General features: G+C 36.0%; 1 protein-coding gene across 4 annotated transcripts in view; it reads left to right on the forward strand.

Moving 5' to 3' along the window:
• Window positions 1–18,836, forward strand: part of LOC103457265 (exostosin-1) — a 227,031-nt gene that overhangs the window by 183,494 nt on the left and 24,701 nt on the right. For all 4 annotated transcript variants that reach the window (XM_017302278.1, XM_008397276.2, XM_008397275.2 and 1 more), the window contains 2 exons: window positions 3,785–3,892; window positions 13,847–13,966. In XM_017302278.1, the coding sequence (XP_017157767.1) occupies window positions 3,785–3,892; window positions 13,847–13,966 (228 nt within the window). The remainder of the gene's footprint in view (window positions 1–3,784; window positions 3,893–13,846; window positions 13,967–18,836) is intronic.

Here is an 18,836-nt window from a genome sequence, read left to right on the forward strand (position 1 = left end):
CTATTAGACACTTTTGCTGTCCAATTATTAATATGTTGATTCATAAAATAATAAACATATCAGCCCAATACTGTATTAATGTTAAGCTGAACAAAAAGACTTGCTGTAGATGCATCCTTTGCTACAAATAATCAAGCTGAAGTAATGCTGCGATTTTGCATTTAAGGCAATAAAATGTTTATTCTCTTATTTATATAAAGGAATTGAATTATTTGCTTATTTCCGTGTTTAATGTAACATAAAATATTAGAAATCATTCCACAGTAAACAGGTTTGGAAGAATCCTTTCCCTAGCACTTATTTAAAATTGCTCAAGATCCTTTTTCTAAATTGTACAGACGTTATTATTAATAATAATCCTCCAGAAGCTGAAATCTAGAGATCATGTCTAAAAAATTTGTTAAAACAGTTATTTATGAAAACATCAACTATACCTTAATATTCTTTAATGCGCAGTGGAAAAAGTCTCGATGTTACCGTAGGAGAAAACATCAACAGTCTTCTTACGCAGCATGTTTACGGGTTCAGCCAATCAGAATCAAAGAAAGTTAAAGGCCCTCCTTGATTGGCTGCTTTGCAAGTAGCATAGTGCCTACTTGTTTTTTAGTATTGTAGATTTTTTTGGATATGAAAAAATCCAAAAATACCTTTTCAAGAATAATTTGGAATCATGTACCAATCAAATTTGCGATTCGATTGGAACCAATGAGACGTAAAGAGAGGCGTTATTTTCCTTCTTTCATTTATATTGTGTCATAATTAGTAGCAGCCTTCATCAGTAAGTCCGCGGCGCTCCAGCTGAGCTCCTCCACCAATCAGGCGGCTCCCTGTCGCCCTCCGACAGGACTGACGCTGAATTATATCAGTATTGACGATCTGTCATCTCCCTGAAATAGAAATGGCCTGTTTCTGTAGATACGCCACAGACAAGACTTCCTCACACCACAGATGTGTTCATCTTCCATTAGCAACGTGTTTCTGTCCATTTCACTGTTTTCACATTACTTATCAATCTATGCCTCCTGGATGAAGTGAGCTCTCACGTTTTTCTGTTGGATTTTCCATCTGTTTAGACATTTTTTACATATAAGTTTGACTTTATACAAATGAAAATAATTTTCATTTGTGAAATTGGAAAATACCCAAACTCTGCTTCTGAGAAACATGTAACAATGAGGTTTAAAGTTCTGTAATTGTGTATAAGACAGATGTTTTCCTCTCAACCTTCTCATTATTGCTTAGCTTTATTAATTTAAGAATATAAAATTAAACTTATGCATATAAAAATTTTTAATTAAGCTTCATGAACATCTGTTCAGTCTTGAATACTGAACCAAATATACACAGAATACATTTTCTGGCAACATCTAAAAAAGCTAAAGTTGACCTATTAAGCTTCCTTCAACAGGTTAATCATTTTTAGATCATCAGACTTTAACTTGGTCGATTCAAACTGAGTTATTTTGGGGCCTCTTGTCACTTTAAATCCAAATAAGCTGCTGCTGACCACGCCCCCCAACTCAACATTTACACTCACACCTCAAAATGTCTGCAAACAGATGCACAATTGCACAATCGTATATCTTTGAAAAACATTAGTAGAGCATCCTGCACAACCAAGAGGAATGCAGCACGTGGTTTCTGGATGGTAGAAACGTACTGGAGCTTGGGTTGCTAAACATAGTTGGGTAGTAACTAGTACATTTACTCAGTTACATTTATCTGATTAAATTTTTTGATCAAATTTACTTTTAGGAGTATTTTTACTACACTGTACTTTTTACTTTTACTTGGGTAATTTTATTATGAAGTATTGCTACGGATTTTCTACCCACTGAATGAAAAACAAACATGTTATAAACAAAAAAAATTCACCAGACACAGACAGTCCGTCTCTTATTGAAAACTCTTTTTATTGAAAGAAACTGATTTGGAAAATGTTTTTATAATTTTTTTGTTACTTACATGAATTATTGTCATTTTCATTCTTAAAGTTTTCACTTAACTTTATATTTTGTTCCATCTGATATGTTTTAAATATTACTTTTTACCAAATACTGTTTTACTTTCACTTGAGTAATTTCTTGGACTGCTACTTTTTACTTTTATTTGAGTAAAAATATGTTGAAGTAGTGCTGCTCTTACTTGAGTTCAGTTTTTGGGGGCTCTGCCCACCTGTGTTGCTAGGCGACGGGCAGAATTCCACTGGGGTTGCTAGGTAACGGCCTGGGCATGGCTGGGGTCAGTAGGTGAGGGGCAGTTTTTTTTGCTGATTTGTGATGTTGGTTTTTGAAACTGCTAAAAAAGTTTACTTATTACCAAAAACCGACTGGGTGATTTTATTTTATTTTTTTTATGTTTGGGTTGCTTTGAGAAACAGTTGAAACCCAAATGGAAATACAAAAACATGCCAAATGTGAACTCTGCGTAATACGTCCCCTTTAAAGGTTTATGAGAAACCATTTGAGATATTTAAGGGTTTCGTTCCAAAAACCGCGAGCTGAACAGAGAGTTGTGAGAATAAACGTGAAGCGACAAGACAAAGAAACCACCAAAGTCAAAGTAATGAAACCGTTTCTGAGGCGGATCATCGATCACGAACTCGGCATTTGGAGAATCTCCTTTAATCTCTCAATCTCTCTTGATTAAGAATACACTGAAACTTGAACTTTCAACAAAAATATCAGGCTTAGGCTTTTTCATTTTTATTCTTTTTTTAGCTTGACCCTTTCTGCTGCGTCTCAGACTCATTTTTAAAAATTATTATTCTTTTATTTCCTTCCTTCATCTAAATCTGACTTGAATCCCAGACTGTAAAGAAACGACAAAACATGTTTAGATTTACCAAATAAAACCTAAAACAACCTCAAACCTTCTTTCCATTATTAATGTAATTTCATTCATTAATATCAGTTGCACTAATAAGTGATAACTTCAAAGTATTCCTGATAAAACTAACACTTATAATTAGAAGTGAGCTATGCAGCTGTTAATTTATTCCCTGTCTTAACATTTTATCTGAAAATTAGCAAGATTCTTTCAGATGAGGCACTGAATATTTAAAAAAATATATACATATACAAAAAAGGATCAAAAATCCATTTAAACACAGTTTAACTGGGCTATAAATAGACCAATCTCTTCTTCATTAGCAACAGACTTTTAAGAATCTCTTTGTAAAATAAATGTAACACTCAGCAGCTCAGAGAGCGATGAAACCTGCTGCTAATGAATTAAGCCCCGCAAAATGACTCTTTCAAATATCAGGGGCTTACTGGAAAATAAATAAACGCAATTCATTTTGTCTTTAATCTTCCTGGCAACTCCATTTGTTTGGGGGGAACTTAGTTGAAATGCATTCAGAGTGTCTCATCAGAAGAAAGCAATCAAAGAGGATAAAAAAAAGCCTTCAGTGAAGGAAAGAAAAACACTAAAAGCTGATCCCTCCCCACATAAAAGTTAGCTGCAAGGACTTTTATGTGTCACGGAAACTCGTTTCCTTCCCTCTGCTGTGAAATCATGTCAACAGTTTTAAAATAAAATCATCTCCTCTCTGTATTTCTTTCCTTAACGACAAAAAAACGGTCCTTTGAAAGAAGAATTCATTACTTCTCCTCAGCCGACACCAATGTGCTTAATAAACACAGCCTGAATGCAGGGACGGTTTTTGTTTTCCTTTAGCTCAAGTGTCAGAAATATTTCTCAGTATAATGAGCCATTTATTTCAAATATGTGATTTCCAGTCTTATTAGGACGTTCCTGTTTGTGTTGCTGGTTTTTGCAGGCGGCCTGCATCCCGGTTATTCTGAGTAACGGCTGGGAGCCGCCATTCTCCGAAGTCATCGACTGGAGGAAAGCCGCCATCATCGGAGATGAGAGACTGCTGCTACAGGTAAAACACTGGAAGCAGAGATGATGGGGAAATGCTTAGCTATAATAGCAAAAAAAGAGATAAAAAAGTGCACAAGAAGACGATATTAAAACTAGAGAATCCTTAAATATTGAGGTGAGAGAAAAATATGTTTAACTCCAACAAACGGGGTAGTTTTTCCCCAAAATGGCCACCATCACTTGGAGTCAGTGTGAAGGAATACAAACAACATCACAGCTATCGCTCTTCAGAACTCCGCCCACTCCGCCATGATGGACGTCAAAACAACCAATGCGCTACTTCAAAGCCTGCCTAAAATTTCACGACTTAGAATCGGACACACTGGATTGAATAGGTCACCATTTTTGATACTGCAAAGGGACTCAGGAAGCAGAGGATATCAGGCTATATTTGATTTTTTAAAACAGCGTAAGTTGTATAGCATTTAGTTTTTTTTTTTGTCATGTGGTCCACACTCCTTCTTGCCAACCGCCAAAAAATGTCCAGAAGAAGAAGCAGCAGCAGCCAATAGCCTAAAATCATTCATATAATTTAGTTGATTTCACTTTCAAAATGGTCACAGGATGCTGAGTGGTCAGCTACACAAACAGACAAGGGTAGATGGCAAACTTGTTGTTTTATTGTATAACTTAATGAGGAAAGAAACGGCAGCGATGAATAGCAGCTGTTAGTCATAATGACTGGCAGCCCTCGGTTTAATCGCAGCGAACACTTTTTACAAGGTAAGAAGATTAACGTTCACATACTTTATAAGTTAGTATTATTAGAAAAATATCTAAACATGGAGACAATGGCGCACCGTCATATAGCCTAGCATGTATGGAAAAAAACTGGCTAGCATCTCGTCTTCTGTATGTTTTAATGCTGCTCCGGTTTAAGAGGAAACTCTGTTTATAACACAGTGATATAAATAATGTGCTGTGAATTCAGCACATCTACCGACAGCAAATAGGTAATTTTATCAACACATCAGGAGGGAGGAGGTACGGGTCGGTTTTTAAGCTAGCTGTTTCCAGGTTTTGTATATACCGTTCATGAGCTCCAACCAGGTGTTACGTTCGCAGACAAATTAGCTCGACTTTAACAAACGGAATCCAGGAGTAAAAACAACTTTGGAAAAACAATTTCAGTATTTCATTTCTTCTAAACAATTTCCGTCCCTCACTTTTGACGTCTGTCATGAGCTTCAAATGATTAAGTGACAGTTATGAAGCTTCAATAGATTCCCATTGCTTTTCAAACTAGAGGGCGCTGGAGAGGTCTCAGAAAAATTTAATAATTTTTATATCTTGAATTTTCTTTTTTTTTATAAATGGAATCTTTTCTTTTTCTTTTGAACAACAGAGTATTATGGGCTATTGTAGATGTATAAAAAAAGAAGTTGCAAGTTTCTGCAAAAAAAAACAACAACCCCAAAACAACAACAAAAAATTTGAGATTAATCTTAGAAATTTTCTGGACAAAACAAGAACATTTCTGAGCTCCAAAAATGGAAAATTTATTAAAAAATAAAACTCAGAAATTATTAATTTTTTTTAGATTAATCTCAGAAATGTTCTAGAAAAATCTTAGAAATTCTCTGAGTTTCAAACTGTAAAGCCCTAAAATATAGCAGCTGCCTTTGAAATTGAGGACTTTCTGTTTAGTTGAAGCTAAGGTAAATATAAAAATCCTCACCTGATCAGGAAGTGCAATGTAGGCTACAACAGTTTAAAGTTTAAAGGACTAAGGAGAAAATTTTCTACCAAAACTGTTTTGGTTCTTTATGATCTATAAAGAACTTGATTATTTGATCGATTAAAAGTTGAGAATTTGCAAGACAGTACAATTTTCCGTGGTTATTTCAAATGTCTAACACGATTATTTAAATTCTGAGGTTTTCTCTTTCAAATTTCAGATTTTGTATTTACAAAAATATCTGTCATGCTGTGTTGACTTAAAAAGATCCAAATGGAGAGCAGCAGAGGTGTTGAGTAGATGATGAAGATGTAATGGGAAAATGAAGATGATAAACCATGGGAGCACAGGGAGCCAGAGGAGAACAAAAAAATAAATAAATAACTCAACACGTCTAACTCGTGTTGAGTTAGACGATGAAGATGTAATGGGAAAATGAAGATGATAAACCATGGGAGCACAGGGAGCCAGAGGAGAACCAAAAAAATTACATAAACCAGGAACAACAGGAAACTAACTGGATTTAACATTAAAGCAAAACTAAACATACGAAACACAAGAATAACTAGACAATAAACATAATAAACTAGAATCACAAAGAAAGGACTGAACTGAAGGCTAAACAGGAACAAGACTGATCTAATCAAAAATAACAAACTAACACAGAATAATAGTGAAACTAGAGTCAAATTAATCTCCTAAAGAGCCTAATATCCTAACAATATCACAGTTTTAATATCACAAATCTGTCTTTAGTCATAGAAAATTTTATATTTTTCTCATGTATTTAGAATTTACTCAATTTAACGTGTAAATTTATTATGTGACAATATTTAAATTATAAACAGTAAAAAAAAGTGTAAACTAATCAGTTTTTTATGCAACTACTGGATTTAACTACTGTAGAAACTAAAAAATGCAAAGCTAGCAGTTAAAAACTATAAGTTTTCCAAACATAAGGGCGTTAAATGTGCCTCTGTTCATGGGCTCCTTTATTAAACATTATTTTATTTAGATATGGCACTTGTGATAATCACATTATTATCACAAGTGCCATATCAAGTATAATCATTTACACTCCCACCAGGAGCTATTTATACCAGCTATGCATTTCTCTACAAATGGAACACCTTCTGCTCCCTTTAATGGCAGCTGCAGTGATATTTAGATTTTCTAATTACGCTGCGTATCGCCGCGCGTCACCTGGGCGACCTTTCGCACCATCTGGACGGCCAAACAGACGTGTGCTTGTTTGTATTTTGGGAATTTCAAACTAAAAGTGTCTGCCTTTTAATTAGAGGGTCTCTGCTTCCTGTCTTCAATCAACACTTTACAAGAAGATCCAAAATGGGATGAGATATAAAAAAAATACCCTGGTATGTGTAATAAATCTGGACTTTTAAGACATGGGGGATTAATAAAAGCTTCTTCAATGCACCAATACTTTATTTTTTTATATATTCCCTTCTGCAGAGCTTGCTAATTGTTGGTTAAGCGTGTTCTGACAGAGATTGAGACGCACACTTGTAATTAAGTTTGAGAAAAAACACATATTCTTCCATTAATTCATGTTCTGTAGAAATGTCAAGTTTTCAATAAATGAAAATGCAGATGCAGAGATAAAAGGAGAAACCTTCTCCAAACAAAACCTGACATTTGCCAATCCTCACAAATAAAAGGAAATTAAACATGTGACTGCTGTGCGCTCTTTGTTCAGGTTACAGATAATGGACAATTTTCAACGTAAATCAAACATCCTCAGGCAGTTCAGCAGCTTCTGTACAAGGTGCTTTATTTGTTCAAACAAACACACATTCAGTTTCATTTTTCCACCAATAAACCAGAAAAAAAGAAAGAAATTGTATGAATTTGTTTCTTTATTCCCGTGTGTCAGAATAATTCATTTTATTTATTATGCACTTTATTTACATTTAGAGATATATAAAAATGCTGTAATCAATACAAAAGCGACAAACAAGGACCATAAAATACAGATTTAAGCATTAAAATATTAGAATACTTTTAACGTTTTGTCTTTAATTTTCCATTATTAAAGACATGGATGTTTTTTGTCATAAGCCATAAATGTTCAAAAAGAATAATAATAAATGGGGAAAAAACCTCAATTTAATGAAATAATGAAGTTAGACATTTGCGACAACCATGAACATTTTTTTTCTAGTAAATTCATAACTTTTCTGCAGAGAATATTCAAGTTCTTATAAATATTTGAGGTGAGGTTAATCTCAAAATGTCTGGTTTTTAAGCAAGAAATGTATTCCTCCGTAGCCATTTTCTTTCCTTTGGTCTCATTGGTCTTTATATTCTGTTATACTTTTCTTTCAGTGAATATTTTTCAACCTTTATTTAGAAGAAGTTCACTCTTTTTCCAAAACTGCTTCAGTTTATTGACAATTGCAAGCGATCGTTTCTTGACTGGACCATTTCTTTTTCAGCCATTCCGCTGTAGATTGACCTCTGCGTGACCTCGCATTTGACTCTAAAATACCAGAAGAGGTTATAGGGAAAGTTTTAGAGATGGAAAACTAGCCTGAATCATCGTCTCTCCACCGACGTTCTTCATGTCATTTAGTGTATTATCGGGTTTCTCAGGAGACGGTGTGCGGTTGGTAAAAGGAGTTCACTTTTACAAACATTCAGAGGCTTTATGGAAAAAACTCAGAAGAAATCTGCAAAACACATCTTCAGACTGCCTCAGGGTGCAAACTCCATCTTATCTTCAGTCTCCTTTTAGATGTCATGATAACTTTTTTTGTAACTTTTAAATAACTATCAGCCGAGAAGCTCTGCATCTTAAAAGATTACAATTCTTCCTGAGGGTTTAGTTTTACTTTTCATTTGTCAAATATTCCTGGGAGACAGTAGATATCGCTGGCAGTGTGGCAGAAAAGGAAATATGTTTCTATACTGGAGGTAGATGTTAGGCTGTCAGCTTTTATGAATTATGCAAACCTCCATTCATGTACTTTTAAAAAAAATTTAATCAAGCAACAGAAAAGTTTTTTAAACTTTAAAATATTGTTTGATTTTATTGATCAGCAGAAAACACATTACTAGAAATGTGTCACTGGTGAAATATATATAAAGCATTGTTATTATGCAAAATTCCTATTTGGTATGTTTTCATACTTGCATTTGGGTCTCAGATGCTTTTAAAAGCAGCCAAAGCGCTTAAAAAAACTCATGTAGCCATTTTTTTTTAGTAATAAGTTAATATTTTTGGTGTCTGGTTAATTAGTGATTTTAGTTGCACCACAAATCAGCAGGCACTGTACCTGACCTAGCAGCCCCAGCAGAGTTCCACCCGTCACCTAGCAACCCCAGCAGAGCTGCACCCGTCACCTAGCAACCCAATCGGAGCTCCTGGGCGTTTTGTCATTTACTTTTATCTCTATTTGTGCTGTACAATCATTCCTGGAAAAGACACCTAGGCTATTCTAATATTTGGTCACCTTTAATATGTTAATGCTGTGTTCCTTTTGTACTTCAACATCTGGATGTTCATGGTGGGGAAAAATCTACTTGAGTTTTCATGACGCTTGATCTCAGAATCCAACATGGCTGCTTTCCTTATAAATCAGACTCATTCATTAAAAACAGTTTTTTTGAGCGTAGAGCTGTACGACTTTTATCAGTCAACATGTTGTCATGAAGTTTGAAAACATAAAAAACTGATTAATTGGTTATTAGCTTATATTGCTAGCTAGCAGTGTAAGCAGATAGTCAGCAATATAAGCAGAGCTAAGCACTAGCTTTCAGTTGGTCCTTTAGTATTTTTGCTAGCTTTGAAAACATTTAGCACACTGTTTTAAGATATTGAAATTATCTTTTTCATCTAGGATTAAATTCTCTCTTTATTATTGGTTACATGTAATTGTGAGTTTATGGAAGAAGTTTAACAAATAGCTTCAGCACAGATCATGTGACATATCCTAATCCAGCTGAGCTGTTTTTAACCAGATGCCTGCAGCTTTTCACTAAGAATAACCAGCCTTTATTTCAAGTTTATTTTAAAAGCAGATAACATATGGGAGTGAAATGTACAAATCAAATGGTAGGTTTTTGTCATTTGGTCTGTAAATGGTTCCAGGTGCTAACGCAGTCACAAACGGTCGATCATCGCTACAATCCTCCCAACGCCTGCCGAGAGAGTTGAATCTCATTACTTTCAATTACGTCTCTGAGAGCTCAAATATTGGACTGTTTAATATGTAGTGTGTCTGTTTGCTCCCACATGGAGACAAGACATGTGGAAAACCGACACCCAGGTATTCAGATAGACACAAAACCCCCCTGCTGAGAAACATAAACACAGTTAGAGGTAATGGAGGGGAAGACAATGGAGCTGATTTGATTGGTGATGTTTATATCGCCCCGCTGAGAGCTGACGAGTCACCAGCAGAAACCTCACACACTTTATACTCATTCTGATGTAAACATTTACCCTTATTTATCTTTAAATTATAAATAGAAGTGTGATTATTGAGTTTAGTTAAAGAAAAAGCAGGCTAAGAGCCCAAACTTTCAAAGCATTCTACAGCGTAATCTTTTAAGTAAAAATATGTTTTTTTTAATTAAATGACATAATTAGTATTTCAGTTTCTGTTAGATGTTGACTTTCAGTTTTGTTAGTGATTGTTAATTTGCTAATAACATTGTTTGGCACTCCTGCTGCTAATGGAGGTAATTTAGAGCTTTAGCGCTTTTCCTAATCTTGAAACATTTAGTGCTCTTAGCTTCCCCTAAATTAGGCTTTCCAGATAAATTTGTAAATGTTCAGATGAATAATGGGTATCAACCATCAAGAATTATTCAAGTAGTTTGACGTTTATATCATGCTCTTATTTTGACGCAGCGGTAGACTTTTTACGCAGCAGTTCCATCTCCTCCCATTCTCTCTCCTTTTTTACCCAAATAACTTAATTTCAAACAAGAAGCGTACAGAAACAACATAAACCGTAAATACAATACCTAAGGACATTATTGAATATCTAAATTTTAATATTAAAATTAAATTGGTGCATGAGGGTTGTAGTCTTTCAAGGTCAGATATAATTTGAATGTAATTTAGCGCTTTAGTGTTAACTTCTGCTAAATTCTGTGTTAGTGAAGTTCTTTAGTGGAACTAATATTTACATTTAGTGCTTTAGGGTTAGTGCAGTAAACTTTTTACTTTTTAGTCAGCATCCGCCTGTATCCCAGTAATGCCTGTTGATGCGTATTGTACACATATCCTGTGACAGTGGAAGCAATCTGCCATGGTTGGAGTTTTGCCCAGTTTTGTCTAATTCATTAATTTTAATACTAAATACCAAATGTATTTGAATGCGGTCTCTTAAATTGAAGTATTTCTACTTAATTTGTGGCAACAAAAATACTAATTTGTTGTACATAAATACAAAAGGTCAGGGGTTAAATTAAAAGTCAGGATGATTTGCTTCATCAATTATGAATATTGATGCAATACTGTGAGCTGCATTCACTCCATACTGAGTTTTACTCAATCCAGCATGAAAGTTTAATCATCTAGCAATAAGAGGTAACAGCAGACTTAACTGTTAAGAAAATGGCTTCTTGGATTAAGTTTTGATTTGAAATTTGCTGCAGAGAAATTTTGCTTCTTGATGTGTAAACTGAGAAGGCCTTCCTACTTTTCTGATAACTAGAGGCGAGAAGGAGGATGGTTTGTGATGAGTGGATCAAGCCTTCGTTTGGGGATTCTCCTGCTTTTAATGTGTCTTCTTGTTGTTTTTCCAGCTTTGAAGGCTGCTGTTGATTTTCCAGGAGATTGAAAAATAAATTGTTTCTTCTGCTTTTCACAGCTTGACACAAGAGGGGGGAAAAAATAAAAACATTTGTTCAACAGGAACATCTGACAAATATCAATTGAAGGTTTTCAAAAGAAGTTCAATAAATGAGGAGCTCATAAGTGCCGCTTCATTTGCAGATTTTCCTCAGTCGCTTTGGTGCATTTCTTGAATCATTTTCAACAAATTTTATAAACACCAAAACACAAAGAATTATCTTCAAAAGCCAGTTTGTATCTTAAAATCCTTAGTTCATATCTCAAAGGTAAAATATCTCAGCATGACAAGTTCTTGTTTCATTGTAAACAGATAAGAAAAAGTAGAAATGTGAACATATGACCAATTCTTTAAAGCTGCAGTTTTTAACTTTAATAAAAATTTTTTTTTTTTTACATATTTGTTGAAAATGTCACTATGTTGTGACAGTGTGGTATGAGACAGAAAAAAATCTAATTCCTCTGCCTTCTCCCAGTTCTCCCAGTACTTACTAGAAACAACCAATCGGAGGCAGGAGGCGGGTCTTGATGCTGTCAATCATGCTTCTAAGTCTGGGAGCAATTTATCAGTTCAGGACAGATTTAGAACAAAGTCTAACTGAAATGTATGGAAAAATGCTCCACATATTATGACAACTTGTTCAAGCATTTTGCATTTGAAGACGACTTCAGTGAAATTATGCTTAAATGTTGTGGAGGTCGAGACAATTCAACAGAAGTGTTGAATTTACAAACGTGTGCAAACCTTTGTCAATGTTCCACTGATGTCGAAAAAACACAATTTCTCTGTTGCGGTGTTTCTATTAAATCAGAAATGCAGTTAAAATGACACGTAAATAAGTAATTAAAAACGTGCCGCTCCATCATTGTGAGACAAATCAGAAAAAAGGGTAAAAGAAAAAAAAAGTCACCCAGGTATTCCACACGGACCTAGAAGAGGGACGGACAACGAAAAAAAAAAGAGAGAAGACGGAAGAGAAAGCCGCCAAACAAAGAGGACAGGAGTTTGCGGAACCTTTGAATCCCAGATCCGATTCAACCCGTGTAAAACTGAATGATCTTGTAGATGAGCAGAGAGGCAGCCGGTAAGACATGAGCTGTATTGTTATGAGATCGGACCGCAAAGTTGTCTACATTCCTCCAGCCAGGCTTCCAGTTTGGCCGATCGGATCATTAACACCTAATAGTGACAGCTGAACTGAAGTGGTGGATTGCTGCGGTGACGCTTGCAGTTCATTGATTGATGGACTTTTATGATTGAATTGATTATTGTATTGATGAAATGGATTTGGGCACCAAGTTCAACTGTTAATTAATTTATCATCAACTTCAAAGAATAACTTAAAGCTACATTTATAATAAATATTTATTATTAATGTTGAGAAGCAGATGTTTGTATGTTAAGAAATGTATGAAATGTAAATATAAATATTATTTAACGTAAGTTTAGTTACTTGTGTATTTAATTTTGATTATGTTTAATTTGTGGTGGGTTGCTTGGCATTATCTACATAATTTGCCATTTTCTTTGTAATTGAGTGAAATTAATTTATACAGACTAGTAATTATTATTTTTAGGGTTTGTTTAAAGGTTTTTACCTGCATCTTCTGGATCAACGGTGAACATGTCCATACACTGTGAAGTAAATGGAAGTAAAAGCAAGAAAAACTGTTTGGTCCTTTGAGTAAATCCCTGTCATTAAGAGTCTGCATGGGTTCATCCATCCCTTTTCAAGTGGGGAAGTTGCACAGTTTACAAAAGAACTTGACAATCATCCTTTAACTACTTCCTGTCATCTTCTTCTTTGTGGTTTCTGTCAGTGACAACATCATGTGACTTGTGTAGTGAAAGAAAAAGTGTTAACATTGAAATTTTGGCAAAAGAAATACATTTTTATACAACAAAAAAGACCAAATACTTTTTCAAAATTGTTGTTTCCACTAAGTAAATTTATTTTTGAAATGCCTAATAGCGCTGTTCTGTGGTCAGTGGAAATGCAGTTGGAGACTCATGAAACACATTGTGATGAACCTGATGTCAGCAATTAAATATTGTACATAATCACCTAATCAAATGCATTTTCTACTTGCTCAAAGGAATTATAAAATCCTTTTTTGATGTGAAGATTGAACAAGTAGTTTTGAGAACCTCCTTCCTGAAGTGAGCCTGTAGTAAATTCTCTTTGCATGGACTCGTCTGTATTCACTGTAATGTGAGTCCAGAATCCTGAATGATGGACAGAAGATGGAATTAGAGGTGGGACAATCCTGAGGGGGAAATTTTCTTTAATCTCTTCTGCTTGCCACTAAATTATCTACGCTTCCTCCACCTGTCTACCTGTCTACTCACTTTTTACCCCCCTCTGATTCTTACCCTTCACTCAACGTTGTTTAAAATCTAACTTAATCTATCCCACTGTCATGTGAACAGCCCTCCTCTGCTCTCGCTCCAGGTTCCCTCCATTACCCGATCCGTGGGCCGTGACAGGATCCTGGCGCTCCGCCAGCAGACTCAGTTCCTCTGGGACGCCTACTTCTCCTCTGTAGCCAAAATAGTCTTAACCACTCTGGAGGTAAGCTTGCAGAAAATGGTCTTAGATGAGAGTTTGTGGATTTGGGTTGTCAGAAGCGCTTCATCTATAATCAGCTAAACTGAAACATCTTGTTCTGTGCTGTACTTTGCCCCCGGCTGTGCATCACCTTGGAAAGTTAAGCCTCAAGAGTTTCTTTCTCCACATGACAGTTATGTTTTTATCCAAAGGACGATTGTATATTCGCAAACTGAAGTTGCTCTGATCTGCAGAAACAACTGGAGAATATTTGTCTTGTTCAAGATCTGTTGGGTTAGAAACATTAATGATAAGAGAAAATGAAGATCATCCAGTAGGTTTGCTTTGTGCGTTTAGATTTATAATATATTTGTTTAAACAGGTTCATCTTAGGCCTGGACAATAAGTCAATAACAATATATATCACGATAGACGTAATCAACATCGATAACATATCTGAGGCTCTCATGGCTCGCTAAGCTAACATGGTGGAATCAACTCACACTCTCATTCTTTGGTTACCTAGCAACTCACTCATTCTTTGGTTACCTAGCAACAACCTTTTGAGTAACTTACTCAGCAGCAGCAGTTTCAGGTTTCTCCACTGTGCCTCATAACGGCTTTAAAATAAAAAACAGCGTGGAATAAAACCTGTGGATGAAACGGAAAATGTGGCTCCACCAGTTTGGCTGCATTTCAGATATTTAAAGAAAAAAATGAATCAATATCAACAATATGAAACGCTTATGTCGATGAGAAGGGAACTAATTACAGGCAAATGTGACTCAAATCTTTTTTTTTTTCAGCTTTTTCCGTCCAAATTCCGACCTTTCCCATCCCCCCGCCCCCCAAAAAAATCAGATCTGTGCCACTCCCATATGTGGAATTAATTTGGATGCATATTTGATTATTACATCACATCACAATCCAACAAGTCCTGACTTCACATCCCGTCAGATTTCTCTACAGATGATGCAGCAATGTTCTGCAGAAACCCATTGCCACTAACTGTGTGTTGTTTTTTTTCTTACCTTCCTTTATTAAACAGAAGTTGTACAGGTTCACTGCAAAAACACAAAATATTGCCAAGTATTTTTGGTTTGGTTTCTATTTCACTTGAAATAAGACAGAACTAACTTACACGTATCTTTCCAGCAAAATATAAGAGCTTATTTTAAATCAATAATTCCCCAATATTGATTAAGAAGTGCTAAATTCACAGGCAGGTTATTTCACTTATAACATGAGAAAAATGTTTTGTTACAAGTAAAATTATCTGCCAACAAAACTGGAACTTACTGACTTTAAGCTCCTACAGCTGCTTGAAACGTTGCTTGTAAGTTAGTTTTGTTCTATTTCAAGTGTACTAAGATATTTGCACTGTAAAACCAAAATAACTTGGTGAAATGTTGTGTTTTTGCAGTGTTCTCAGCTGCAGTTATTAGTTTTTCAGTCATAAAGGTTAAACATTCACACAGTATTCCTTATTTCTGCCTGGACCTGAGTGAGATATGCACGTCTATGGCTGCCGCTGCCAAAACAAATAAGTTATCTAAATGAGCGTGCATGTTGTCATGAGGCTGTCGCATCACTTCTGCACACAGTTAAATGTCAAACCTTGAGCTTTAAAACTGCATGTTTTATCTGAACATCCTGGTTTTTAAAGTGTTTTGCTAAAAGCTCTGCAGTTTTCTCCTGCTTATCTTCTGCTGCTGAACACGTTGCCGTTCTGCTTGTCAAAAATGTTGCAGCTGCCTGGAGAAAGCAAATGCTGAATGTATAATTTGATGAGAGTTCATTATCACACAAAACCAAGATCAGCTCTGCAGCTTTGATTTGACTGTTTGTTTACATCTTTAGGTAAAATAAAACAGAGTGTTCAGGTAAAAACCTTGAAACATTTTCAATTAGCTCTCAAAGGTCTCAGAATTAAATAACTCAAAATAAGTTTTAAAATTGTAAACTTTTAATACATATTTACACATTTCCAGCAGACTTGGCTACCTGAACTAATTATTTCAAAGAATAGTAAAAATGTACTTGAAGCTGCAGAACGTAATGTTTATATTGAAACACCAGGTTGTGACGGTACGGGTTGAATCAGATAATCTGTTAAAAAATCTTCTCCGAATGCTAACTGGAAACAACCAATCAAAGCCAGGAGGTGGGTCTTAGCGCTGTCAATCACCCTCTATGTAGGTCTGCTCACTCCCTTCCCCCCTTTCTTTCTGCTACGCTACAGCTAGCATAGCCTGGGTAAACAGTTTTTCTGTAATGTAAGTTATTTCTCCTCCATTAGCACATCGAGCTGCACATTCACAGTGTTGATTGACAGCGCTAAGCCCCTCCTCCCAGCTCTGACTGAAGAAATACGTTGGCCAAAAACAACCAGATGGATCTTTTCACAGATTATCTGTCTCGTATCAAACTGTCACTACATGTTGACAGTTTTAACAACTATGTAAAAAACTTTTTTATTAAATAAAAGTTACAAACCGCAGCTTTAGTATGTTCTAACTCTAGATAAGATTAGTCAGTTTACTTTGATGTTTTCCCCTGTTTTATAAGGAAACACTGAGGCTGTTTTGTTTTTGTGAAATTGTGATGTCAGAGCTGATCACCTATAGAAATATGGCCAATAAATTGACTTGGTGGAGCCTCATTTCTGCCATAAAGTTGAAAGATAATAACTGTAAAGCTGCAGATGTCGACACCCATAGATGTCTGTTTGTTATCAATTTAATATAAATTCAGTTCAAATAACTTTGGGTCAGTTTCGAGGCACAGGAGTAGAACAAACAGACTGAAAAGTGATACCTGAGACGACATAATTCATAAAATTCATGCATGCTAATGAATAAATAAATAACTTAACGAGCCAAGATTACTTCCACCTTCAGCGTGTGGACAGGAAATCAGCCTGAGATCCAAACACAAGATGTGAGGATCCTGAAATGACCGAGATTCTGGATATCCAAGAAGCTGTAGTGTGGTGTGTGTGTGTGTGTGTGTGTGTGTGTGTGTGTGTGTGTGTGTGTGTGTGTGTGTGTGTGTGTGTGTGAGCCAAATGTCTCCTCTTGAGGCTGAAGAGCCACTAGTCGCCTCATTGAATGACCTAACCATCTGAAGTGAACAAAATGAACTCGCCTCGTTGGGAGGTTCTGGAAGCCTTCGTCTCTTTCTGTTCTTAGTTTCTCCATCGCTGCTTCGCTCGAGTCCACAGGGACCGTTTGGATCTCAGATCACATTAAATAATAATCCTCTCTCTTACACACAGGCTTCATGGAAACAGAGAGACAGAGATGATCACTGCTGCATGCTGTGCCAGGTTTTTATTTTATCAGTCACTTCCAGGATTATGGCCAAAAAAAGGTCATAATTGTTAAGATTTCCAAGTTTAAAATTCTAATTTTTAAATGCAAAAATTGTACTAAGATATTTTAGAAATATGAAGGTAATTTGCAGTTATTGTGATTTTATGTATTTGCAATGTGGAATTTAACAGATAATATTCGACTGTCAATGCTTAGAAATACATTCAGGAGCAAAATCTGGTAGTGATAAGAAATTTTCTTGTTAAAATCACAAAACTTTCTCATAAGAAATTTTCTTGTAAAAACCAACATTCTTGTTAAAACTTTCTCATACTAACGAGTTTCTGTTGTATGCCATCAGTCAGAGCCACTAAATACATAAAACAAAAACCGGGACAATCGATCTGCTGTTTAGAGCGTTTTAGACGTTTTACCTGATCAAACGGCTGAGGTTATCACGCACACACAGATTGATAAGGCTATTCTGAGGCGGCAGATTTTCTGTTGCACAAACAGAGACCTTGGTGACTTCACCAAATGCCCGGATCTAGCAGAGGATGAAATTAGACAGATGTCCGCTGACAGTCGTGTGCTGCTGGCCAGATGTGCTAAGAAGCCCAGAGCCGCGTGGCACCGGGCTAAACGGGAGTAATGAAGCGTTGTTGATAACTGTGGTGTCCCACATGCAGCAAACCTGGCACTCACAGCGTGTGTGTGCGTGTGTGTGTGTGTGTGTGTGTGTGTGTGTGTGTGTGTGTGTGTGTGTGTGTGTGTGTGTGTGTGTGTGTGCGTGTGTGTGTGTGTGTGTTTTCCAGAGAGAGCTCTGCACAGAAAGGTGGAGTCAAGCTTAAAAATATTACGCATTATTAGCTTTAACTATTTAAATAGTTCTTAAGTAATTTGTTTATTGAAAACACTTAAAAATACTTTGACCCCAATAGGAAATTAAATGTTGTAATTAATTAATTCAAATTTCTTCAGAGTTATAGCAGTGCTCCTGTAGCAGTCAGTATTACAGCAAATTTGTAGAAGCCTCTACAAAGATATTTTAATTAAAAATTTTGTCAGTAAACCTAATTAGCAATTAGGGGTTAAATAAATGTAGGTGCCACCATGTAGTCACTGTGAGATAAAGACCGTATAGTTGCACAAACTAACAAATTATGAAAATAAATTTGCTTAATGGAAACACGCCAATTTAATAAAACCTCACATTTTTTTATAAAAGGTTTTTGCACTAGAGGAGGTGATTTTTTTTCTGACTGAATTGTTGGTAAATTTCACGAAACTGCAATGGAAACACTTTTTTGCATCACGAGTCAAGTGATCAAAAAATAAATCTTCCAGTGGAGCTAGAACTGGGTTGCTAGGTGACGGGCTTGGTCGGCGTTGCTAGGTGAAGGCCTGGGCTTGGCTGGCCATCACCTAGCCAAGCCCGTGGCTAGGCTAGGTGCCACGGGCTTGGCACCTAGCAACGCTTGCCTTGCGTTGCTAGGTGACAGGTTGGGCTTGCCTAGCATTGCTAGGTGACGGGTTGGGCTTGCCTAGCGTTGCTAGGTGATGGCCTGGGCTTGGCTGGC

This window comes from Poecilia reticulata, linkage group LG21 (assembly GCF_000633615.1).
Source record: "Poecilia reticulata strain Guanapo linkage group LG21, Guppy_female_1.0+MT, whole genome shotgun sequence".
NCBI lineage: Eukaryota > Metazoa > Chordata > Actinopteri > Cyprinodontiformes > Poeciliidae > Poecilia > Poecilia reticulata.